General features: G+C 38.4%; 1 protein-coding gene across 3 annotated transcripts in view; it reads left to right on the plus strand.

Annotated features, from left to right (window-relative positions):
* The window catches only part of LOC307195141 (regulating synaptic membrane exocytosis protein 1-like), a gene marked incomplete at both ends in the record, with an annotated part of 196,126 nt that overhangs the window by 74,072 nt on the left and 106,907 nt on the right, over positions 1 to 15,147 (plus strand). For 2 of the 3 annotated variants that reach the window (XM_079939001.1, XM_079939002.1), the window contains one exon: positions 679 to 759. The exons of the other annotated variant lie outside the window; for it this stretch is intronic. In XM_079939001.1, coding sequence (XP_079795127.1) covers positions 679 to 759 — 81 coding nt within the window. The remainder of the gene's footprint in view (positions 1 to 678; positions 760 to 15,147) is intronic. 3 annotated transcript variants of the gene reach the window in all.

Below are 15,147 nucleotides of genomic sequence, written 5' to 3' on the forward strand. Positions count from 1 at the left end.
GCTGTGATCCATCCTCTGCATTTATTTATTCTTTGATGGAGAACATAAGACGCAAAGACCTTTTCCTGTTTATTTTCACACTATGCAGGTATCTTCTCTATTTATTTTACACACACACGCATACATACACACACTTTATTTATGCAGATTTCCTTCTGACTCTTCCTCTTTTCTTAGCTTGAAGGGATTTTGAACTTGGGGGGTGTCTTGAAGGCTCTCAGATCTCTTTTTTCATAAAGAGAAAGACCTGTGTATGATAAAGGGTGTGAAACAAGAGTCCGTGTCTTGTAGCAAAATAGCCAAAGCCACAGAACGTCCTGCGCGTTTTAAACACAACAGCCGTTCCTATGTTTAAGCTGTCAGATGTCTTCATACAGTGAGGCCAGAGCTTTTAGTAGCCTTGCTCCTATGGGGAAGGCTGCTGACGATCATTTTATTGGTACTAAAAGGGAAATCCAATACCGAGGCCAGCACGGACTTCATCTGGGTGTAACTGAGCTCTTGGAAGCCTGAGTTGAAGGTTTCCAACCCCCAGGGCTTTCCAGGGACTCCAGGTTAACATTAAGGGGTTTGCAAAGAGTTTCCCTTAGACTTGTTTTCAGTACCATGTTTAATTTCCAGATGTGTCTCCCCGTTTTATAATTAATAGTGCATTGTGCTGTCTATCATGCGCCCCAGGTGTGTGGTCAGGGACATGGTGAAGCCTGCTGCCTGCAAAACCCCAAGAAATGTTGAACACCAGCCCCACCAGCCTTCACCGTGAGTATGGCATTGGTTTTATTGACTGAAAATGTCGTCTCTTACACACATCACTGGTTACATATGTATTCATTTACACTGCATGCGGGTGTACGAACTGTGGCTCCTCTGGGGTCTCTGGGGGGTAAAAAGCTACTATTGAATTAGATAAAATGATCTGGAAACAGGAGCTCTGTGTATCAAGCATCTTTATTAAGTGCTGTTTCTAATGTCATATGGGAAGCATAAAGCTAATTAGAGGAAAGAGACACATTTTTTAGGGCTCTAGGGTGTCAGAAATTCTATACATTTTGGATTTAGAATGTATGTGGATCGGAGCCTAAGACTCTAGGAATATGGAGAAAAGATACAGAAAGGGCTACTTTCCTTGTTGTGAATAAGGGAAGTACACAGCTAGTTCATGGCCAACCTCGCACTGGGTCATTTAAAGGTAAGGGACAATCTAAAAGAGGGATGGCCCATTGGTTTTGTTTTTGTTATTGTAACCCCGAGTGTGGATACATGAAGGGTTAAATGACCAACCTAAGGGAACTAGAGGAGAAACCAAATAAGTAAACTATGTTGAAAATGTGGGTTTTGATGAGATGACACTTGAAGAGCTTTAAAATTCTGCGGAGTAGCAAGATATATTCAATCTTTTGAAAAGAATTATGCTCCTGGTAAGAAAAATTAAACATTTCCTGAAAATGTCTCAGCAGTGCTGTTATAATAGCCACTACAGCCAAGTAGTTACTACCGGGGAAATGTCTCCTTCCAAGTTTTTTTGCAAAAGCCATTGAAGAAATGTGTCTTGAGAGTGATTTTCTATAGGTTTTTTTAGCTGTCTGAGAATTCTTTGAAATAAAACCAAAATAAAGTAAGAAGATTGTCAAAAGGCTATGAGAAGAAAAGTAAATTTTTGTAATTCTTTTGCTATGTCGGTTTTATTCCCATTGGCGAAGACTGAAATTAAATACGACGTTTAAATGCTTATATTTTGTATGTTACATACAATCACAGATTCAAAATTATTTATGTTTTAGGATAAAAAATTTTGGTAAATAAATTTCAAGAGGCTCCATAGATGGGTTATGGACTTTATCTCAATAAGTATACTCGAATATTGTCTTCTACATTTAGTCAGCACTTTTCAAGGAATACAAATAATTTAGATTTAGCCACAGTAAAAATGGTTTATAATTACATTTTTTAAAGTTCTAAGTTGGAGGAAGTACTCTTAATGATGTTGCCATTTTTTTTCTATAAATGTTCTAGCTATAAAGCCTTTTTCCTGATGGTGGAACTTCGGTTGATAATTCATAAAAAATGTAATGATCCCCACTTTCCATCTCACGTTCTAGGCATTAGAAAACATTTCACTTATATTAGGATTCAAGCAACTTTGGGGCAAGTTCTTTGAGGAATTAAAGTTGATTTTAAGATGTGTTTTATTCCACATATTGAGGTTCCATTTTAATTGGTCCCACTTATTCCAATGTCCACTTAAAACTGGAATTATTAGATGTGAAACAGCTATTGGCATCCTTGCCAATGAGACTTTAGATAATGTTTTTTCTTACTTTGTTTCTGCTCTCCGTAGACTTTAGTTGTGGAAATCTTGTTGTAACTTACCATGCACCTAGTGGGACTTTCCTGGTGGCCCCTCTGAATAGAGTGGCTGAGAAGAAGCAGCTGTCATCTTGCTGGATCCTCTTTTCTGACAATCCCTTCGCTCACCCTATTTTTGTTTAAATTATGATGATGCACTGATGGATTTTAATTAGTCAGATTTGCACTGTGTGTGTGTTTATATAAAATATATATTACTTACTTTCGCAGAAGTAGGGATAATGGAATATGAACAGGATGTGGACACAGCTGGAAATAAGCAAGTCAATTAATAGACTATTGCAACAGTCCAGAGAAGGTCTTGACCTACAGGAGTAGCAGAGGGTGTGGGAAGGAAACATTTCAAGAGCTTAGTAAGAAGGCAAACAGGCGGTGCTTAGTTGTCAATTGAATATGCTTTGTAAGGAAAGAGCTTAGGGGGCTGTCATTTCAATGGTTTGGTTGATTGAGGACCGCCAGCTGAGATGGGGAGATAAAAAAGCAAATCAGGCCTATGGGTAGCTGGGCAGTGAGGAGTTCAGATTGTGATACGATGATTTGGGGCACCCGTGCATTACCTAAGGGTACCTGTCAAAGAAAAAGTTGGGTACGTGAACCTGAAGCACTCAGTTAGCTGGGGAACTAGATAACATCCACAAAGGGTACAGAGTTGGAAAAAATAACAGAGCACCTGGGTAAAACCAATGCTTAAGGAGTAGGTGAAAGAAGAAGCTCCCGTGGCTCAGCTGAGAAATAATGGTCAAAGAAGCAGGAGAAACCACGGTGGTAGAAGGACTCAGGAAGGATGCCCAACAGTAGCAAATGCCACAGAAAATCAATAATTTAAGAGATTAAAAAAATGTGCATTGGATTTGGCCACAGTGGGGTCATTGGTGGCATTTGCCATAGCAGTTTTAGCATATAAGTGGGTGGAAATACTCTATTTCTATAGGTGTGATGAGAAAATGAGAAGTCCGGAGAAGGAGGTGTTGATTGTGCATAGTGAGTAGGAAAACAGAGATAGATTATTAGTGGGTGGATAGGGAGTAGGGTGACTGTACTTGGGTCACTTGTATCTTCTATTTTGCAAGTCTAGGTTGATGGCTGCACATGTCAATATACTTTATATTTTGATAACTGTGTGTGTAAACTCTCGGAAGATTCTTTTCTCAGTTATTAAAATGTCCCATATTTTAAAAATGCTGCCTAAGTTGTCATCACTTAAAGTAATAAATATACTAAAAACATTAGTGGAGTTCAATAAATTGAGTTTGATGGCTGCTATTCCTCAGGTATAAGATGCATAGATAAAGCAGTTCCTTCCCAAGTTGGGGGCAGCATTACGTAATCCACTCAATAGTATTACTACATGATATCTGCAACATTAGAAGTATGTTTAAAACAGAGAAAATGATTCAATCTCCTTGGGGTTGACGGGATCAGAGAAGGACTTTCAGAGCCTGCGACGGTTCATATGAATTTTGAAGGATGAGTCGTTGAATAGGAAGCAGTTTTAGAATACGGTCTCCAGAAGGAGGAAACAGTTGCCTGGAGGCCCCGAAACGTCAGCTTGTGGGGGATGATTTACAACATGTACTCACTGCTGAAGCCTGTGAGCGTCCACGTGTGCATATCTGTATGTTGTCTGCTTGTGTGGGTGAGAGTGCGTGTGTGACGGATGGTGAGTGGGAGAGAAATAAAGGATTCAGAAGGTGCAGCGCCGACATCTCTGAAGAAGAGGACACTGTTCTAACTTGGAGGACATAAGCTACATGTTGGGTCTTGTCTTTGGTTTTATTTTTAATACGATATTTGAAAGTTGACATAACATTATGGGGTTTTTGAGTTTTTCAAAGTGATCATGGATTTTAAAAGTCTGAGAAACGTTTGTCTACTCATCAATTCCAGCCATGGATGGAAGCAGGTCTAAGCAGGAGAGGTAGCGGGTAGGGCAGATTTGAGAATGTTTGCTGGGTGGTGTAATTAGGGTACAGTGATTCATTAGCTGTGATAATACAGCAAAGTGAAGAGGAGATAACTCACTTTATCTCAAGAGATTGAGTGGATGTGATCATGTCAGGAAGAGAGTTAATTTAGGCAGTAAAACTAGTTTAGATTTAGCATTAGATGTATGTATTAGTGTCCAAAGATATCTCTGATTGAAACATCCAAAGACAGTTGGCTATTCATACCTCAAACTCAAGAGAGACTTAGATGAGTTATACTAATTTGTGAACAATTACTTTATAATAAAACCATTAACATAAATGAAATACCACGGAGAACTATACTCGATATTTTGTAATAACCTATAAGGGAAAAGAATTTGAATATATATATATATCTGAATCACTGCCATAAGCCTGAACCTACTACAACATTGTAAATCAAGTATACGCCAATAAAAAATAAAATTAAAACATATTTAATAGAAAATAGTTTATGATAAATTTAATTTAATTTCAAAGTTGTTTTACAGAGCTTAAAAAGTATGTCTTCTATAAGACTAATTTTATGTCTCCAAAAAGTGAATTTTAGAAATAACTTCATTATTAAAATACTTTAAGATTAAAAAAAAAGAAGTAGCACAGGGAGAAGGTGTCAGTTTGAAGGAAAGAATGGAAGGGGCAGGATAGATAACATCACAGGACAAAGAGAAAAGGAATTAAGTAAATTATACAAAATCAGACAAGAACAAGCTTGTCTCAGTTTTCCTGGAACTTTCCATGTTTTACTGCTGAAAGTCTCATGTCCTGGGAACCCCCCCCTCAGTCCTGGGAAAACTGGGATGGCTGGTCACATTAGAAATGCTAAAGTTGGAATGTGAAAGCAGAAATCTAGAAAAAGAGTATATAGCCAAGGGAAAACTATGTTTAGACAAACAATGTTTACATTCCTGTGGACGGTGACATGATCAGGAATACGTCGAATCCAGAGAGGTACATAGATCATATTTCTGTTCAGTCTTTTTTTGGTTTTCCTTTGTTTTTGTTGGTGATTGACTGCTTTTCAAAAGTAAGAAAAAATTAATATGCCATACATACAGTTCAACTTTTCAAAGTGTAAAAGTTACTAGCTTTTACAAAATTGTGCAACTGTCACCACTATGTAATTTCAGAATATTTTGATCACTCCAAAAAGAAACCTAATGTCCACTAGCACTATTCCCTATTCCCCTCAAAACCCAGCTTCTAGAAACGAACCTACTTTCTGTCTCTGTGGATTTGCCTATTCTAGACATTTAATATAAACTGAATCATATAATATGCGATTATTTATGTCTGGTTTTCATCATTTAGCATAATATTTTCAAGATTCATCCATGTTACAGCAAGTATCAGTACTTCATTCCTTTTATTGTCCAATAGTATTCCATTGTATGTATATACCACTTTTTAATTTATCCATCTGTTAATGGACATTTGGGTTGTTTCCAATTTGTATGCTGTATAAAGCAGCTTTTAACATTTATGTACAAGTTTTTGAGTGGACGTGTGTTCTCAGTTCTCTTAAGTATAAACCTAGGAATGAAACTCCTGAGTCATTTGGCAACTATATGTTTACATTTTTTAGGAACTGTCACGCTGTGTTTCAAAATAGCTGCACCATTTTACGTTCCTACCAGCAATGTAAGAGGATTCCAATTTCTCTACATCCTGTCAACACTTGTTATTGTCAGTCTTTTTAGTTATAGTCATCTTGTAGGTGTGGCGTGTGTGAATGGTTATCTTATTGTGGTTTTGATTTGTATTTCCCTAATGAATAATGATGCTTAGTATCTTATCGTGTGCTCTTTAGCTATTCGTATTGCTTCTTTGGATAAATATTGATTTAATCTTTTGTCCATTCTTAATTGCGTTATTTGTCTTCATTGTTGAGTTGTAAGAGTTTTTTTTATGTATGATGGGTACAATATCTTTGTCAGATAAATGATTTGCAAATATTTTCTCCCATTTAGTGAGTTGTCTTTTCATTTTCTTAATAGTATCTTGAAACACAAGTTTTTAATTTTGATGAAGTTGAATAGTTCTCTGTTCCATTGGTTACTTGTAGCTTTGGTGTTTTATCTAAGAAATTATTATCAAATTCAAGGTCATAAAGATTTACCCCTAGGTTTTCTAAAAGAAAGAAGTTTTAGAGTTTTAGTTTTAGCTTGTACATTTAGGTATTTGATCCATTTTGAGTTACTTTTCATATATGGTGTGAGGTAGGGATCCAATTTCATTCTTTTGCATGTGGACATCCAGATGTCAAAAAGTGGTGATTGCAGACATATCTGTCTTGCTCCTGATACTAGGGGGAAAGCTTTCAGTCTCTCCCTATTAAATATGATATTAGTCATGGGGTTTTAGTATATATTCTTTATCAGGTTTAGAAAGTTTCATTCCATTTCTAGTATGTTGAGTGTTCATAACATGAAAGGATGTTGGATTTTCTCAACTGCTTGTTCTGCACCTATTGAGATAATAATGTGCTTTTCTGTCTTTTATCTTATCAATACGGTGTACTGCTTTATTTTCATATGTTGAGACAATTTTGCATTCCCACTTGGCTATCCATTTTATTTGTTGCTTTATTTGATTTGCTAGTATTTTTGAAGATTTTTGTGTAAGTATTTATAAGGGGTACTGGTCTGTAGTTTTCCTGTGATGTCTTTGATTTAGGTATCAGGGTGATACTAGCCTCATAGAATGAACTTGGAAGTATTCCCTACTCTTCTATTTAGGAAAAGTTTGTGAAAGATAATTTTTCATCAGATGTTTGGTAGACTTCACCAGTGGTGCCATCATCTTCTCTTTGTTGTAAGTTTCTTTTAAAAATGTTTATTAAGTTCCTTCTTGTTTGAACATTTGTAATGGGTCTGTATCATTGTGTATGTATGTATAGGTAACTGTATCATATGAAATCCCCACATCTTCAGAACAACTGACATTCAAAAGTCAGTTCTATTTAACTCTTGAACCTTTCATGATTTGAGGTTATAGATACTTTTGCTTTCTAATTTTCAGAAAATAAACTTAACATTCTCTCTCTCTCTCTCTCTCTCTCTCTCTCTCTCCTCTGTGTGTGTGTGTGTGTGTGTGTGTGTGTGTGTGTGTGTGCGCGCGCAGGACTGATTTAATCATATAAAAATTACCAGTGTAACCTCAGAGTCTAGGTTCTGTATAGTTAAAGACCAATCAGAAAGGAAGTTAGTATCTAAAAGACCTTGTAGATACAAGTTCCTGAATACTGTTGAGATTCCTTGGTTTGGGTTTCTCTGATTACCTTTAGAAAAACTGAGAAACTGGTTTTGATACACTGTTTTTTATTTTTACCTATTTTTCTTTTGTTTTGTTAGTTAGACGTTTGTAAGTCCTGTAATTAATTATCAATTTCATTCATTTAACAAAAAATGAATTTATGTCTGGGTAAAAATTCAGATTGTTGAGTCTCGGGATTTTCCTTGGCCACTCGGTCTTTGTCCTTTCTACTTCCTCTTTTCCAGAATTGTTCTCTCTGTGCAGTGGTAACTCACGTCTTGGACTGGGTCATCCGGTACCATCTGCCTTGAGGCTTTTGACTTGGGCATGTGTGTCACACACACTGTTCTTTTCCCTTCTCACAGCTTCAGATGAGTCAACCTTGAATTGACAGGGAGCCTGCCTCCATATTTTTCTTTTAAGAGACATAGTTTTTCAGATCTCAAGGGCATGGCTTGTTTCAGCAACAACAATCTTTGTTCAGATTTGATTATAACATAGGGACTTCTGAAGATCAACATGTATGGGACTAGAATTAATTTAATCATGGAAATGTGGCAGCTTATAGTTAACCTAATTTTAAAATAGTCAACCTTGAGGACCAAAAATATAACTGAGAAAAATATGTATTAATATATTTACTTTTCCCATAATAGTATGGGAAATCTACATATATGTGTATACTTGAAAATATGATTTTTCATTAAAAATCACGTATCTAACAGCAAAATTATATATCAATATTGCAGTAGATAACAGAGTAGACAAAATTGTCTTTGAAGTTGTAAACAGTTGGACAGCAGCCCTTGTCATTGTGTCACTGTGCTTTTAAGGTCCACTCACCACACGTGATCTTCAGGCTGTGTGTACTGATGCCCAGAGCTTTGTGTCTTGCACTAGTAGCAGATGGAAGAAGGTCCATGGCTAACACTGAAAACTGGCAACCCACTGGCAGACCATCACCACCTCAGGCACACCTCTGTCGTGGATCCAGGGGCTCCTTTCAGTGGTCTGAGAGAGACAGTGGATGCTGGAATTTAGCCTCTGCTTTTCTCCATTTTCCCTGATCTTGCCCCTCTGCTCCCCCGGAGCCTCCTGGTGTTTTGTGCTCCTGAAGTTCTGCAGATTTCATACTCAATTTTTTCCATATTCTCCTGAATTTTGATCTCAGTGCAGGTGTGGTCAATGAAGACAAATCAGCTTCGGATGAGAAGGTACCATTGAGCAAAAGGGACTTGAACATCTTCAGCTGGTGGAAGAGTGTGTGGTGGGGAAGCACTGCTGGCTCTACAGTGAATCTGGCCTAGTCCTTCTCCCTTCAACAAATATTTATTTGCTCTGTGTCGTGCACAGAGCCTGGCGTCAGGCACTTGTGGTGATGATGAACAAACCAGAGTCCTTGTCCTTGTAGAACTTAGCATGCAGGAGGAGAAGATCTAAACAACAAACTAACGTACATGTTATAACTCTTCCTTTTTAACCAGAGCCTAAATGAAGTGCAGGGAAGGAGACCACACAGGGGAAGCTGTTCAGGGAGCAGACTCAAGGTCAAGGAAGGCTCTGGGAGGAGATGAGGTTTAAGGAGAGACTTGAAAGTTGAGAAGTCGGCCTTGAGAAGAGCCAGCAGAAGGCAACTGAGACAGAGAGGATGGTACGTGCAGTGGACCTTATAAGGAAACCAGTGTAGTGTGGTTAGGGAAGGGCAGAGAAAATCGAGGATGAGGTGGGCAGTGGAGGAGATGAGCAAGGGTTCCATCTAGGCCTTTGGATTTTATGTAAGTCTGTGGAGAAGCTCTGGAAGCCATTCACAGAAGGGAGGATCATGGTCCAATGTAGCTGGCCAGTGGGTGGGAAGAAGATGAGGGACTTTGGGAGCCAGTCGTGGTCGTTTCGGCAGAACATGACGGTGGTTTGGACTCTGCTGGTGTCCATAGAGGTGGAGCAAGTGGAATTCAGTGAACTTTAGTGGAATTTAAGGAAGCTTTGGAAGCAATGAAAGAGAAGAGGAGTTTCTGCGGTGTACTGGAGGAAGGGGGCTTCAAGTCATGTGTGTAATCCCCCATATGCTTGATCGGTCCTGTGTGCATTAAATGCATAGTGTGTAGGAACATGTTCTCATAAAGTCTTTTTTTTTATTATTTAATAGAGAATTTATTTTGAGTATTGAAAAATATTTTTTTCTTTTTAAAAATTTATTTGATTACTTTATTTATTAATTTTTTTTAACATCTTACATAAAGTCTTAAGCATCCTGTTTATGTATCTTCAATGTATCTTCAATGGCGTATGTAAGTGACAAATTTAGAAATCACACCTTATCACTTTAGGTAAATTTGCAAAGACCTTCAAGTACTGAAGGTGAAAAAGGGTGAAAAGTAAAATTGAGTAATAATTGAAACATGATTAGACTTCACCATTTTAAATAAATTTGTTCTTGTGTGATTTTTTTTCGCTCTGACGTTCTGTTGGGATAGATTTAATAATTCTGTAGGTGTTTGAATACACTAGAGGAAATGAATATTTTAAAATATATACTACTTTTAAAAATATTGCTCCTTTTTTGAAAGGTGTCTCATTTTTCTGAGTAAAATTCAGCCAAGAAGAAAGGGATCATGTTTTCGTTTGCAAAGGACCTTTTAGCAATGTATTTTATTATGAATGAAGGTATTATTCAGAAACAAGCAGCCGTTTCTGTACTATTTTCAGCCACATGTTTACATCAAAATGTGATGAGTTTCAATTTTTCCTAAGTTCACTTTGTTTTTTCTTATACTATAAGAGGTATTCAATGTCATAGTCTATAGTTCTATTACCAACTGTAGCACAGGGGTCATATTGATCAGGTGATAATAGAAAAAAGTTCCAACTAAAAAAAAACATGGTTTTGTCTTTTAGAATAAAGTCAGTACAGCCAGTAACTTGAAAATAGAGACTACTGAGAACACTGACATTTCCGATTCATGGTTATAATTAGGAAGTGACAGAATTTTTTTTTAATCGTGTGGCTTTTATAGACCTCATTCTCTTTGTATGATGTGCTGGTTTCTGCAAGTCATTCTATGCCAGTTTACAAAATCATACAAAGCTCCTCTTTCTGCTGTAACTATTTTAAGATAATATTGTGTTTATCTCTGTCTGAGTGCTCAGAGGAGAAGATGCCTTCTTCTCGGGAATTAAAAGAGTTTTTGTCTTTAGGAGTAGAGCTGTAGTAGTTTTATATGTAACAGCTATGTTTTGTGGAAATTTACTAGTGATTAATTCCTTTCACCAATTATCCCTTGCTGACTGAACTAGGTCCTCTTTTAATGGTCCTCTGAGCAGCTCCTATGTTGGTGACCCTGATGTAGGAGGACTTTATCCCCTGTATACTGTCCCTGTCCTTTGTTCCTGTGAATAGAGTATGTTTTAGCTCAATGCAATTTTTTCCCCCTCTTGTGCAGAGCATCTGACTTGAATCCTATTCTTTATCATCTTGTTGATTCCATCAGGAAGCCGAAAGGTCATGTTTACCTTAAGCCTAGGGCCAGCCCCAAGCAGCCAGCTTAGTGGATCTTCATCCCTTCTGCTTTCTTGGGCCAAGTGATATTTGTCCATAAGAACTTTTTTTTTTTTTTTGCGGTATGCGGGCCTCTCACCGCTGTGGCCTCTCCCGTCGCGGAGCACAGGCTCCGGACGCGCAGGCTCAGCGGCCATGGCTCACGGGCCCAGCCGCTCCGCGGCATGTGGGATCTTCCCGGACCGGGCCACGAACCCGTGTCCCCTGTGTCGGCCGGCGGACTCTCAACCACTGCGCCACCAGGGAAGCCCCCAAATACTTATTTTTAAAAGATATCCTAAGGAAACTAAGGTTGCACAAGCTCCAGAAAATCTTCGACTGAGTTAATGTCAGCTTTACGTCGAGCCACATGATACGGTCAACAACCAAGCTGGGAGGGCGTATGGACTTGGGCTGCGTATGGTGGACCCCACATGGACCTGGGAAGTGGCTTGCCCAGGGTGACTCGGCAGGAAAGGGGCAGATCTAGGTCTAGAATTCAGGTTATCTGGGTTCATAATAGCAGACGGATTCAAAATATGCAGGTAATCCACATTATTACCAAGGAGAAGAATTTTGCAGTTCTTCAGGGAATAATGAGTAAATTCTAGCTTTTTAAGGGTTCGAACTATATATTTTCAGTCCTTGCTCTGCTACTCATTTGCTGGAAGACATTGGCCCAGTTCTTTTAACTTCCTAAATCCTTAGTTTTCTCATCTGGAGAATAGGAAGAAAATCGTTTCTAGTTATCTCATTGAGAGTTTTTGAGTATGAAATGAGGTAAAGTACATGAGAGAGTTGTGAATAAAGTACTATATAAATATTATTCTACAAAAGTGGAAGTCAATAATCTCAATAATATTTTATCCATTTACCAAATATTCACCAAGTCTTTATATATATATAAATTTTGGCTAATCCAGTCAAAACATAGACTGTATCTTTTCTTATTTATTACTGTTTCTTATTGAGAGGAGTGGTATAAAAAGGCTTTGGGAGGGGCTTCCCTGGTGGCGCAGTGGTTGAGAGTCCGCCTGCCGATGCAGGGGACACGGGTTTGTGCCCCGGTCTGGGAAGATCCCACATGCCGCGGAGCGGCTGGGCCCGTGAACCATGGCCGCTGAGCCTGCGCGTCCAGAGCTTGTGCTCCGCAACGGGAGAGGCCACAGCAGTGAGAGGCCCGCGTACCGCAAAAAAAAAAAAAAAAAAAAAGCATTGGGGGACTTTTAAAAAGCATAGACCCCACCTCATACCACCCCATCATCTATCCAGTGTTCCCTGCTGTGCGTGAGTAGGGAGGTCAGGAAATGTGTATTTAGATCATTTGCCCAAGTTATCCTGACGTAGGCTCCTGATTTAAAACCACTGGTATGTACCACTGAGATGCTCAGTGAAAATGAACATTTGCTGGGATGACTGATCTTTTCATAAACTAAAATTAATGTGAGCATCACTGAATTCTACCTCTCTTCTAAAACTCACGTAGAGAGGAAATAAATACCGGCAATATTATTATTAGAAAGTCGCTGTGCCTCAGGGCCCAGCCTGGTTACTCTGTGAATCACTGCTATTTCCTCTGCTCTTCTACAGTCTTTTGTCCAGGACAAGAACGGTCTGCCTCTGCCAGGAGAATAGATGGTCGTTGTGCAAAAACAGGGAGCTTATAGTCAAAGGAGAATTTGTACCCACAGCTACTTCTGCTGGTATTAGAAGGAAGGTATTAAATAGAAGGAAAAGATTATGCCCAGGACCTTGGCAATCTATGCAGCAAACAAATATTTATTTAGTGAAAAATGATTTGGGTAGATAAATGAATGCACTCATCTATTATGCATTTCACAAATATTAAACCTTGTGAATGTGTCTAGATATTTTTAATGATTTCAGGTAGCAACACTAGTGATCTATAATTGAGGTCATTGGTAGACAAATTCAGAACATGATGGGCAGATGACGACAGGCTGACCTTTTAAGTCATATTTAACGCTGGGTAATATTAAATAAGATTTCCATCGGTTCAGATGACCCAAATGTGTAGTGTCTATTTTGACATTCATTCATTCATTTTACTCATTCATTCAATTCATTTTACTCATTCATTCATTCATTTTACTCATTCATTCATTCATTTTACTCATTCACTCAATTCATTTTACTCATTCATTCATTCATTTTACTCATTCATACAGCCCAAGATGTAACTTGGGCTGACAGACAGGTAAACAAATAATTACAATGAAGTATGAGGATAAGACTATGAAAGGGCTTACAGATTGCCATGAAAGCACAGAGGAACCTAACTCAAAATGGGAGGTGAGGAAAACTTGTTAGAGCCAGTAATACTTAGCATTTCATTGTATTTATATTAATATTTAATTATATGTTATCTGATATTTTTTCTGTAATTAAAAAAAAATGTTTATTGAGCCCAAGCTATGTTCTAAATACAGTACTAAATTAGAGGATGAGGGAGGGAAGCTTCCCAAAATAATGTTAAGTAATAGGATCTGCCCTCAAGTAGTTTATAATTTAATTGTTGGAGATGAGGGAGGGATGGATGGATGGATGGACGGATGGACAGGTAGATGGATAAGTTGGTGGCTTTGTAGGTATAAAAGATACCTTACAAAAATCAGGTGAATTCCTTAAAAAATGTATATGGAATTTTTTCAAAGCGGGGTATATGTATCAATACTTGTGGCTAAAGTGGTGTGGAGTCAGGAAGAGCTACGGGGGGAAAAGAAGCACTTTAGATTTCCATCAAGACTGAGTAGTAATTGGATAGAAAGGAGAGTTCAGGGCATCCCAGACTAAGAAAACGACTTGGGTAACAGTTCAGAGTGAGAATGAAGCAGTCAGGCAAAGGGGGCATTGAATATGCAATCTGGCTCAAGAAGCATGTTTGGCAAAGGAGTTGGGGAATATAAACTGATAAAGGAAGGCTGGGACCAGTTTATAAACATCCTTACAGTCCTGGATCAAGAACCTCGTTTTACTCTGCAGGAACACATGAAAGTATCTGACCGTGGAGGTACCCAGTTGAAAGGAACGTTTCAGGATGATGGATTTTTCAGAAGTATGCATGATGGATGATAATAGGGCTTTCCTGGAGAGCAGGAGACAAATTAGTAGATGATTAAAATAGATCAGACATAGTTAATAATAGTAAGAACAATGATCGCGGTTAAGAAGAAATAGATGAGAGAGAGAGCATCTGAGAGGAAAAGCAGTGGCTTTGGGGATGAGTGAATGGACCAGAGAAAGGAACAGAGAGAGGAAAGACTCAAAAAATATCTAAGAATTTGAGCCTGGGAGTTCCTTAGGAAAGTTAATGAAAAAATAAGGAAATGGAAAAGGCATGTAGCTCTAGGGAATTACATTCCCTAAAATAAACACTTTTTTTTCTGCTGCCTTAGGGAAATCCATAAGAAAGAAGTCTCTCTGGCACAATGGAGAGAGCCACTTTATATGATAGCATCACAAAGGAGAAGAATACATACGTAATTCTCAGAACCTCTCACCAGTTATGCATCAGGTTAGGGCAGAAGAAAGTCTAGTTTTCGCTCTTAGCTGGTTCTCTATCCACTGTGGTAACAATAACTGCAATCATATACTCTTCAGTCTTAGGCACTTCACGTGCATTTAACCCTCACAGAATTTTATAAAGCACAATGATTATCTTCATTTTATAAAGAGGAACCTGAAGTGCAGAAATGTAAATGACTCGCTTGTGTGCCTACACCCACTGATAGCGAAGCAGGATTCGAAGCCAGGCGGTAAGATGCCAGACCCCAAGCTTCAGGCTTGCTCAGAGACAGGCACTGCTGGTAATTCATTTCAGGATCCACGTGAGGACCCACTGATGGCTCCCTTTCTGCTCAATCCTGGGCTGTGCTCTAGGAGGTTAGAAGACAAGAATGTCATAGTGTCCTTTTTTTAATTGAAGTATAGTTAATGTACAATATTGTGTTAGTTTCAGGTGTGCGGCATAGTGATTCAGTTTTTTTTTCAGATTCTTTTCCA

The sequence above is a fragment of the Stenella coeruleoalba genome (assembly GCF_951394435.1).
Source record: "Stenella coeruleoalba genome assembly, chromosome: 12".
Lineage (NCBI taxonomy): Eukaryota > Metazoa > Chordata > Mammalia > Artiodactyla > Delphinidae > Stenella > Stenella coeruleoalba.